The 12,240-nt window shown below is 40.1% G+C and overlaps 1 protein-coding gene across 2 annotated transcripts in view; it reads right to left on the reverse strand.

Moving 5' to 3' along the window:
- Positions 1-910: 910 nt before the first annotated feature.
- LOC146316166 (solute carrier family 66 member 2) overlaps positions 911-12,240 on the reverse strand; it is a 61,611-nt gene continuing 50,281 nt past the window's right edge. For both annotated transcript variants that reach the window (XM_084734188.1, XM_084734187.1), the window contains exon 5: positions 911-1,957. In XM_084734188.1, coding sequence (XP_084590314.1) covers positions 1,783-1,957 — 175 coding nt within the window. In that variant the 3' untranslated portion in view covers positions 911-1,782. The remainder of the gene's footprint in view (positions 1,958-12,240) is intronic.

Below are 12,240 nucleotides of genomic sequence, written 5' to 3' on the forward strand. Positions count from 1 at the left end.
GGGGTAAGGGAGGGTCAGAAAAGTTTTCTTTTGGCAAAAGGGAGGGTAGTGTGATTCTCTGGGAGAGCAGAGGGGGGGTTTTATTTCTGTTTTTATACTTTATTTTAGCTTTCCTGTGATAATCACATCATTATCAAACAACATGCTGTTGCACTGCGGTGGTTGTATGATGGACAATCAAATAATCAAGTGATATTACTGGAGTTACAACATCTTCTGTTGTAACAGACATTTATTTTTAAAGTTTGGGGTTTGGGAAGAGGTGAAAATATTACAGCCCCTCAGAGCTGCCTCCTGTGCCAAGGTCACTCAGCAGTAATAGTAACAACTTGTTTACTGCAACCCCTTTTAAAAAACATAGAGTGACTAGAATAGTCAATATTTTTTGTAACATTTTACATAACCAATTAAAGTTGTACCAATTAAATACTAATCATATTAGGCTTCAAAGAAAATTAATAATCAATAATTAAATTAATAATGCTGGGGAGGGTCTTACTTTTTGAAAAATTAAAACTCTGCACATTAATAATTTTCATATAGTACCTAAATCTATATTTATTTATTTATTTTAGCACTAAACCAGTTCTCACCAAGTCAGGAGCGAGCTTTTTCATTCATACATTTTTAAATAAGATCTGTTTTGCTTAGGAGTGTTAACACTAAGTGTGTTCAATAAAAGATGAGGGTAAAATATACTTTAATATTCCTGCTGAACATGTTGATTTATCAGTTATCTGTGATGCTTCTGCCCACCATGTTGTCACATCATGTCTCACAATTACAATCTCAAGAAACAAATTTTTTTGCTTCTTAAAAGAGCAAAACCACATCACAGAATAGTCAGCAGATGATGGGATGATGATGACAATACCACAAATATTCAATAATACTGTTAATTCAAGTTCTTTGGTGTCAATAAAAGACTGTGACTGAGATTCAGTGCAAAGCATTGCAACATGGCCACATCCTTTCATTAATTTTCATATTACTTGTGGAAGACCTGCACTGTTTGTCAATTAAACCACAAAGTAGAGTCACAACACACGAACTGATGTTTGTTGTTACAATTACTTGGAGTGCTTTCTGTGGCCTTGGCTTGACGCTTGATGCCAACGGCAAAAATCAATTTCAGCTGCACAGACACATGCATGCCACACAGAAACACACACGCACACATACGCACAACACACACGATGTATCATGAGAACAGTACAGAGAGGTGTGGAGTGTGAAGTGGGGAAACTCATCAGTCAGGCAGTAGATTCCAGCGCAGGGCTACCGGTGCAGGACTGGTTGTTACAGCTGCCATTACAGCAGCACAGATCTGCTGTTAGTGAGCTGCCAACATGAGTAATGTTTCCCTCTAACAGCTTTCATGTCCACTACACCTCAGGATGCAACTCATGTACAACACAAATAAATACTATAAAATGCTAAAAATGCACCAAAATACTTCCTCGTCTTACTACCAATTCCAAGGCAAAGGTGTTTTGTTCTTATTAGCTTGTTCAAGGCTAAAATGGTTTCTTAATTGCACTTGAGGGTAAATAGTTTGCGTCTGCATGATACCTACAGTATATGAATACTTTGGTTCAAGGCTGGACACTAAAATAGACAAAAAAAATAATCTTAAATAACTTTGGTTTTCTCCATGTTCTTGATACTAAATGCCTCCCGAGATAATTCCATCCATTTTGCAGCTGATTATATCAAAAAGCCTTAAACTCTCAGACTCACACACAAGTCCTGGTTTTATGTTGCCCAAAGCAACAGTCAGGTTCAGCCTAGCTTGGCCCGTGTGTCCTGGCCGTAGATAAGGACCTGCAGCAGGATGGCCATGTCGATTAGGATCTGGACTGATCCGCACACCCAGAACTGAGCCGGGCTTTCGTTCATCACAAAGTAGGTGGTTTTGAAGACGTCGCCGGCTGTCCACAGCAGCACCATCTTCACACTGGAGCAAAGGAGACACAGAGAGACACAGTGAGAATGTGAAAACCTGTAACGGGGGAAAAAGCTAACCCAGCATTGTCCAAAGATAAAAAAGCTGAACAAGCTTTTTCTTTTACAACCAACCCTTCCTAAGTCCTGCCCCTGTTTGCTCTGTGCTCTTACAGCAGTTGAGCAAACTTGGTGCCTTGTTGAAATGTCTCCCTTTCTGATTCCTCTATGCATTTTTTTTCATCAGGAGAGCACGGTCTGACTAGGGGTGGGGGAAGTAATCTATCCTTAAATGCACTGGTATTGTCTTTGGAGAGATTATGAATCAATACAGAAAATATAATAATTGAAAATTTAAAACCCAATTCTTGACATTATGAACATCTGTGACAATTTGAGGCTGGGCTGTAGGTTCCTTACTGCCGAACCAATTAAATGGTGAAACATAACCTACATCACCAGGTGCATTTACACTCTAAACTAGGCTACTTCTTGAGTTTTGGTGAGAACAGCTGAGCATGAGCAACTGCAGATGGATACAATCCACTTGGTTCAAAAGATTTAAATTTTAATGCATCAACATGCACAATCATTTCATCATTGCATCATAGCCCTCTGAACCGAGATTGAATTTAATTGTGAGTTGCCAAGAAATTCCTGCCCTGCTCTGACTCTGATTGGATGGTTCTCATTGGGTTGGGCAGGTTTAGGCATGAAAAATGTGATTGGGTAGGGTTTGGTTAAGAATATCAGGGTAAGCCAATCAGAGGCAGGGTAGGGCGGCTGATACCTTCGCCGTCCTGGAAAAAAAAATGTCTATGTTGAAAAGAAAATCAAATATTTAAGATGGATAAAAGATGTTGCTGTTGCTTGCTGATCCACATCAATTGTTAGCTAGCTAAAATGAAACAGGAAAAAATAAATTTGATGAAGGTTCCACCCAGTAGCAAGGTTGTTCAACTTAGCACAAAGCAAGAAGGGGGCGGGACTCAGGACAAGTCAATTCAGAGCAGTTTTCCTCTCAACGTAATTGTGCTAAAAACCTAAATGAATGGAGGCGCAGTGGAATAAAAAGCTAAATAAAGTAAAGTAACAGTAATCTGCTCCCTTTCCGCATTCATCTGTATATATTTTTTGAAAGAGTTTTAGGCTTGATTTATTTCCTGCTGTATAAAAATCAGTAGTGAGGCAGTAAAAAAAATCAATGAACAGGGTGAAGTGAACTACCAATAGATCAAATGAAGTAAGAGACAGTGAAGGAAAGAGAAAGACACAAAGATTGCCTGTCTGCGAAACATAGAAGCTGAGAAGAAAGACCTTGAAGAAGATACTAGTCATCTCACCATGCCAGCGGCCTGATGCCAACACAATACTCCCTCTTGTACTCCTACACTCATCACTTTATATCATTCCTCTGTCCTGCTGTTCCTTCGTACTTTTTGTTGCCATCTCGACTCATTTACTGTCATGTTTCTTTAACTCTTCCCTTCACAGTCTCTGCCCTCGATCCTTACTCCACCTACTCTGTCCTCCCTCCTGTGTTCTCTGTTCGTGCTCTCTGGACAGTGAAGTCCCATAGGTGTGAATATAAAATGAGTTTGTTCTTTTTATTAGGGATGACTGGGCCTGGGGACGGGGCAGGACCATCAGTCATCAATGAGACATACTGTAAGGGTCGGAGGGGTGAGGGAGAAAGGAAAGGGGGGAGACAGAGACTGCAGAGGACAGCATTTATCTCGCATGCAGTCTCAGAGACGGGGCAAAGACAGCAAAACCACCAGAGAGAAAGAGAGGGACCTCTGTGAATGGGGAGGAGACCTCTGTGAGATAGATATGGATGATGAGTGCATATGGGGGTACTGGCAGCCTAATGACTATGGGGACAGCTGTCCTGTACTATCCTTGAGCTCTCCTTGCAGAGTCACGTCAAACTCCCAACTCTCCCCTGGGCGCCCTTCAGGCCCCCGATGTGGAACCAAAATATTTTGTGGCTAACAATTCTGCCCTGGCATGGAAATGAGGACATCATTATTCAATGTATCTGGAAATGTACTAAATCTAGACACAGCATGTGGTATTGAAATGTGATTAATAACCCAAACTGACGCAGGCAGTGCTCGAGAGCTACAGGAAGTGTAATGATCTAACTTTAACACACAGCTGTTACACAGGACAGTCAAGGCACACATCTAGACACTTCCATACACAATCATATCTGCACTGACTCATAAACTGAGTCATTAATTGTCTTTTTTTATTTATTTTTCTGGACTTCTGGTTTCTGGGAGACAGTCTCTGTACTGGTAATTTGATTGCTCCAGTATTTGTCTGACTCTGACTCATCCATATATTATTCTGTAACTTATGGTGTGTTCCATTTGAACTTGGAAATTCCGACTTTCCAATTGGAAATATGAACTGGAACATGCCCTTGAAGCGGGATTTCCGAGTCGGAAAGTCGGAGGAACCTCACCAAACCTAACTTCAACATCCAAGATGGCTGCTCCAAGCATCAACAGTAGTGAAAGCTGTTTATTGGCACAACATCTCTCTGCTGACATGTTGCTTTGATATTTATATGCACAAATTACCAAGTAATGCCTAGTTATCAAGAAAAAAAAATCAGAGAGTGTTTTTCTGACTTGTACAGGAACGCAGGCAACTTGGGTATGATGTCATTCCCAGCTCCAACTTCTGAAATCCAAGGTAAACGTAATGCACCATTTGTATGCTATCACTCCATGTTGTGATTCAACGGGGTAACGAGTGCTAAGATCACAGGACTACTCCTTGTTGTGAGTTTTGACAGATCACTGCACCTGGACCCTTGAAAGAAAGACGGCTACTGCTAGCTAGAGCCCAAGGTTTGTAGGTGTTCAAAATCCATCCATCAATCAATCAATCAATCAGTAATAATACTACCTAGTAAGGTTAACTAGCTGCACTTTCTGAAAGGCACTTCCACTCTTCAGCTGCCAGATGTCAGTCAGCTGTTGCCATGGGAAACATCCATCCAGTGGCTTGAAGCCTAGACACCGTTTCCACAATGTGATTCATTCTACTTTTGAGATATTGAAAAATGTGAATAGTAACAGCACTTTAAAAAGTTGAAAAAAATAAAGTTGAATTTATGAGCAGTAAACTATGCTAAAAAATCCTGCCATGTCAGCTTGTGTTTGCAAACTTGCATTGCTGCATAAAATACATGACTGAGTCCATCTGGCTGTCTTTGACTGATCTTATCCTATCTCTACGGTGGCCCTTGTTCAGCAAAATTTATATAGTCTTGTTTTAAATTAAATTATTCTTTTTCAATTTCCATCCAAACACCCAGCTCCTTGTTTCTTCCCTCTTTGGTCTAAATGATTCTTCCCCCTCCAATTTTACCATCTCAGGCTTTATTAAGAATCCGGCTATTTCCACCTCTCCTACAGACTGACCATGGAGCGCTCGTTAAAAGCACATTTCAGTCTCAATGATGTGCTCTGCTCCCCTAACAATTTAAACTTTTGGGGTAAACACTCCAGGGTTTGATTGAACTGCTCCAAAAATAAGTGTGCTAAAGAATTTAAAATCGTCATGCTTTTACTTCTCTCTCTCTCTCTTTCTCTAAGCTGCCAGTATTCCTCAAGGAAAATACTTGCTTTTTATTCCACTGAAGTTTTTTTTTCCTCAGAGAGTACCCTTTGTTGAACTTCAGATTTCTTGTTTCATCCCTCTCCTTATCTTTTCCTTTCACTGCGCTACTTTCTTCTTTTTCCATTGTCCCGCTCAACTGTCATCATTGCTTTTATTGCCTCTGTCATAGCTATTACTCTGCTCTGCTTCTCTATAGGAATAGAAAGGAATAAAGTTAGTGACTTTTATCAGTTTTTACTGCGACCATGATAAAGTCAAATAATAAAGTTCCACTTTACAGCTCAGTAAGCTAGCTGGCTGAAATAAAAACAATTTGATAATATTATTAATATTCTATCTGTAATTTGAATTCAAAATTCACAGGCCATGCCTTCTACTCCAGGGGACTGTTGGTACGGTGCACGGTGTACAGTTCAGTCTTTCATGTGAAATGGAGAAAATTAAGAAGCCGGATAAACATGACGCCCGACTAACCGAGAGGTAATGTGAGGAAGTGTTGTGCATTCAGCATAAATAGAAAAATTGTGGATAAAGGAAAGGCTAACTAGTATTTGCTAATCAGTCAAGTGATGCAGCACAGACACAGCAGATTAATGGAACAATTTCAGTTCTCTGTTATAGTTAGGATTAGGCCACATGTGTTGCATTCAAATTAATTCAAACAAATTACATGTTACAGCGGTTTCAGTTCAGACGTGCAAGAGCGAATAATTTGCACAAGGTACCACATAGAATGAAGCTGCACAAAGCACTATAAACTGTAGGTTTGCATCTTAATGTAAATGAATATTCATTTTCTAACCTATTCCCCTCCTCGCTGATCTATTCTGTCATCCTTGACATTTTTACTTAATTTTCAGTAGGAACAAAATAGCTTTGCTTTACCATTCTTCTCTAGAGTAAAATTGTCACCATCATGTCTTTTGTGTCTCGTCAAGACTAGAATTTCACTGGATGCGGTTTGTGGGAGTCAGCGTATTTGGGGTCAAAGATTTAGACAATCCATCCAGTGCAACACACCGGTGATCAAATATGGCTCAAGTCTCTGCGACTACATTGCCTATTTCTTGCTTAAAATATTTTCAGAAACATATTTTAGTGTACTGTTTAGTTGTAATACTAGAACTACTGTGAACAAGCAGACTGCCACTATTTCCTAAAAACAACCACCATCCAAGCTGCAGTATGTCACCCACCAGCTCCATGCTCTTGCTCACATGTTCACCATGCTCACTTACACCCAAAGCTTATTTGAGCTGCAAATCAGTGAATAGCAGGAAGAAGTAAGGAATCATCCATAAGAAACCTTGCTGGTCAAGATGCTGCAGCATCAAACATTAAATATTAAGTGAGGTTTTGAATTCAGTGGAGACGATTTTTCTTCTATACCATAAAAAATTCACACTTGACTTCACTTATTTTTTTTTTAGCATTGTCTCCTCTGTCCTTCTCTGCAGCCCTCTGACCTTCATTTATTCTTCATCCTCCTCTCTGCCTCTGCTGTTCTCTGCTCCCCTCTCTGCCTCTGCTTAACCTTCCCTCCCTTTCTCACCCTCCCAAAATCTCTGCTCCCCCCTTTGGCTAATTTCTTTGCTCAAGAGACGGCAAACATCATTAACGAGGATGAGTCATTAACAATGTAATTAAGGAGGGCGGGTCATCTGTACAAAAGCAGTCTCTACAGCAGCGCAGCGGAATGGAGACAAAACACCAGTTTGAGGTCGTTCATCTCTGGCAGGAACGCACACACACACTCAGATGCACACACACTTTTCCCACATTCTACAGACTCTGTTTGTCATGCTAGTCTCATGTAGCTCCATCTGGCTGTGATAGCATTAATCACGGGACTTGTGGCTCAGCTGACGGGTGATGAAAGACATAGAACAAACAATTGAACTTGGTCGTGAGTGAGGCTTTGAGTGTCCACAGGGAGAAGGAGTTATTATGGTATCGATTGAGAATATTGACTGACTGACAACCTCTGTCTCACACACACACACACACACACACACATGCACACGCACCTACATCAACCAGCACGTGTGCCAGCTTGCTTTAGTTTGCACAAAATCAGCAAATGCAAACCATAAAATTGCGCATTTGCTTCACGTTCTCATCAAAGCACACACATGCACACAACGCACACTCACACGGACTCAATTCAGCCTCTCATTGATTACTACTGACCTGACACCCTCATCTAAGCCAAGTGGCACAAGGTTGAGAGAGGAAAAGGTGAAAGGGTGAAATGGTGAACTACGTACTTCAGTGATGGAAAGTAAAAGACGGGAGCTGGGAGATGGATGAGAGAAGCTGGAGGTAAAAGGAAAATGACGAGAGATGGATGACAATGCAGCCGGGCAGGGGGACGATAAATCTAAAGAGGGGTGAGAAACGAAGCCACCCTGATGGAGAGTTGGAGAGTGACAGGACAGGCAAGAGCGATGGAGAAAGTGAGGGGGAGGGGGGGGTCTGATTGCACGGTGTGATGGCTGTGCCGTATGTGGGCCAGGCAGTAATTGTGCTGTGTATTGAACGAGTGCTGTCAGCCCGGCTATTAGCTCCTCTAAGCGGCTGGAGCAGACGAGTGGAACACTACTACAGGAAACAGGGTTGACTGACATTTAGAAAGAGAGACAGAGACACGGGAGAGGGCGAGAAAGAAAGAGAATTAAAAGGACACAAGTGTGGTGTGTGAAATTTAGGGATTTCATGTCCCAAATATTTGCAGTTGCCTGGTGCATCTTTAAATGTCACTTTGGAAAACAGCATCTAATTGCAGGTCTAAAATCACTGTAAAGGACATGCTCCTATAAATCATTGCTTAATTATTTTAAGTAATATGAAAATCAATTAGACTAGCTATATGTAAGGTTGCAGCAACAACCGTACTACTGTGGTTTTGTAATGCCTACCTAATTACTGTCATCACTGCAAATTTTATTTTGAAGGGTCAATCTCTTAATGCATTTTATATCATCACATGCATCTAGTACATCTATGAATCAGACAGCAGGTTAGGAATAAAGTCTGTCAATGGTCGAAAGACAACTCAAGGTATCATGGCATTGCCACTAGATAGCTAACAACATGCTAAGAACAAAAATGCAGTTCAAGGCTGCTGAACTGCAGTGTCTTTTTCCAGCAGTTGAAAACAACAGGCAAAACCTTTCTCAGTCTTGAGAAACTGCAACGTTATTTAACTGACAAATTGTGACCTGTGCTGGACATTTATTGCTAAGTTTCTGCTCCACTAGCAAAAGACTTGTTAAGTCTGACAGATGCTTGTTCTTGGAGAATTCCTCAAAATCCCAAATTCTGTTCAGATAAAATGGTTTTGAATGTTTTATGCAAAAGTTTTTGAAACATCATTCATCTGTCCAAAATTCACACATGGAAACTACAGTATTGTTAAGTGTAGGCTATTTAAATATAATGGTTTCTGACTATGGAGTGATGTTTCTGTGAGTTGCTGAATTTTGTTGGAATGGTTCGCTCACATAAGCATATGGTTAATGTAATACACATTCCTGACACCAGTTTCACGTTATTCTACTGGTCGACAGTTGGTGGTGATAATGCACAAAGAAATGTGGCAATATGCCAAGAAAGACAAGTCAGAAAAAGACTGATAGCTAGTAACCATGGATTTAAACAATGCAAGGATTTAAAACATTTAAAAAAAAATCTACTTAAATGTTTTATGAGAAAGGAATTTGTTTAATCTCCATGTTACTGCTTTTATGAGCAACATTTAATGTAAATATGACCATGTTTACAAGAAAACTCCACAGAGCACATTTAGATGCTTGGTTAGAGAAATTTCAGCCAAATAAATGATGCTCTTACCATGTACAGTTTTTAAGTAATTGCAGAAATTTTCTAAATATATATATATATATATATATAAAAAAAACAATCATGGTGCTAATTGCTGCAATCTCTCTTTCAGTCCATTCAGCGCTGCCTAAATCACACAGTTGTAGATCACAACTGTAGAACTGTCTGATACGCTATTAGGTATCATGCAAGTGAAACTAATGGACAGTTTGTAAGGTTGAACAGGCAGGTCTGATCATTAACAGTGATGAAACAATTAGCTGATAACTAAGAAAGACAGAAAATGAATGCATGACAATTTTAATGATCACTTACACAGTGGAATCATGTTTTGAGTAAAAATACCACACAACCATAGCAGCTGGTTACAGTTGTGCTGCTTTTGTTCAGTCTATTTTATTGTAATTTCAATTTTTCAGTTCAGTTTCAGTTTACAGACACAATGATTAATTGATTAATCCCGCCACTAAAAACTATATTAATCGGAAGTAGCATCTCTATACAATACAGAGTATGCTTTGTGAGCAAGAATTGGTCCCACCCGATATTTTTCATTCTAGTCAAGTTCCTGAAGTTTCTAAAGCAACAAATTCCTCCCTCTGTGGGATGCCTGTGTGAAATGGTGCACAAAACAACAAGTAGGTTCCATTTAATGCATTGCTGTAATCACAAAACACTTGTAACACTGGGGATCAGAAGGCTAAGAGGTTTTCTGTGACTGCAGCTGGTTGATTTATTGCAACACGTATAACTCATTAGAACAGGTACCTGATTAGGTATACTCTATTCTCTGTCCTCTTCGAATCTTTTGACCTCTCTGCAGATTGCCCAGTGCCCTCATCTCCCTAACCCCGTCCCTCTGCTGGTTTATATGTATACCAATCTGTCTCTCTTCATGTATTCACTCTTCACTGTCTTGTGATCTTCTTGTCCCAGCCCAGATGGATGGATACTGGGATGAAGGAATAGCAAACTGGGAAGAAAGATGGCTGAAAGTTTCTTGCAGCCACAGTGTAGACTGCTATCGTGTGTCTAAACCTGTGCACATCGGTTTGTATCCATATTTAAATTTCATGACTGCAGTCCAGAATACAAATGTGAAGGAGGCTGTGTAGTTGATGACAAAGATGTCATGCAAATTTCACAGTAACAATGTGGACTAAATTCTGTAACATTAAAATCACTGGAAAGAACCTCTTTCCCATTTTAGGCTGAGATAACTGGTGCACTGGTTACACAAACACTGACTAACTGGGTTTTGGGAAGGTAAAAAAACATCCAAAAGTTTGGAATCACCAGTAAAATTGATGTTTTTCTTCTTTCCTCCCAGAATGGATATTTTAACATAGTAAAAGCTGTTTAATTTAGACACTAAATGTATTATTAACATTTTGAAAAAGGGTTAGTGCCAAAAGAAGAATGATTAAGTCATTAAATCTTCCATTTAGTTGATGTCCTCAGTGTTGCATGACGAGGAGGATACTGTTGTAACTTTTTTTTTCACAAAATTAATTTGTTTTCAGCGTGGTAGTGCATTGGTTAGCACTGCTGCGTCACAGCAAGAAGGTCCTGAAATCAAATCCCCCAGCTGGCTGGGGTGCTGAGGAGTTTGTGGCTGGCGCAGGGCCTTTCTGTGCCAAGTTTGCATGTTCTCCTTGTGTCCATGTGGGTTCTCTCCGGGTTCTCCAGCTTCCTCCCAAAGACATGCAGCATAATAGATTAACTGGTGACTCTAAAATTGTCCATAGGTGTGAATGTGAGAGTGAGTGGTTGTCTGTCTCTATGTGTCAGCCCTGCGATGAACTGGTGACTTGTCCAGGGTAAACCCCGCCTCTCACCCAATGTCAGCTGGGATAGGCTCCAGCCCCCGTGACCCATCAAGGATAAGTGGCTACGGACAATGAATGAATGAATAATTTGTTTTCTTGTTCAAAAAAGCACAAGTGACCCAAGATCATTATTGAATCACAACAGAGCTTGCAATTGGGCTTTAAATATTTTCTTTGGGCCCTCTGCAGTCTACTCAGAGGTTAGACTGATTCAGTTTAAACTGATTTGTCTCCAGACCAGTCTACTCTTTCTATTTTGAAGATTTAAGACTAGCTTTGCTAAAGCAACATGCCTGTTAATTCCAGCTGGTTGTAGCATTATTGTGCACTTGACAATGAAAAGGAATAAATCTGCAAAGATTTTGATGCCAAGCCTCCAGTTTCTTTTATCAGTGACTGGTGATTTTTTACATTCTTATTTAACTGTTGCACACAAGTATCTGTGTCTCTTTCTTGTACAGTGTTTTGTCCATGCACAAAATATTTTTAGCAAACCCTTCATACTAAATATCACTGAATTGGAAAGGGGACAACCTAGGAGCATGAAAAACCATTTAAAAATATAGAGTAGTTAGCTTTTTGATTGGAATTGTAGATTTGCTTGTGTTTTGTGGTGAATTTCTCATGACTGAGAACATTTTGTGACTCAGTGGACACACAGCATCCGTTGCTGTTGTGGGGATAAGTAGGCAGCTGATCACAAAATGAACCTAGTGCTGGCTTTAATCTTTAAGTGGGGAATCACACTTTGTATGTGAGACTTAAAGAGTCTCCAGAGGGGGTTTAGACAGTCCTTGTAATTGCTTGATAATACTAATACACAACTCTATGGGAAGAAGACACACTTAAGCAGCAGGGGTTGATGTTAGAAGCTTCAAAGAGCTCCAGTCACCTCATCCTTCTATCTCTCTGCACACATGCATCAACAATGAATGTGTGCATTGGCATGATATATGTGTCCATGCCTGTGAAACTTTGTATACAC

This window comes from Lutjanus erythropterus, chromosome 13 (genome assembly GCF_056507025.1).
Source record: "Lutjanus erythropterus isolate fLutEry1 chromosome 13, fLutEry1.hap2, whole genome shotgun sequence".
In the NCBI taxonomy this organism is placed as follows: domain Eukaryota; kingdom Metazoa; phylum Chordata; class Actinopteri; order Lutjaniformes; family Lutjanidae; genus Lutjanus; species Lutjanus erythropterus.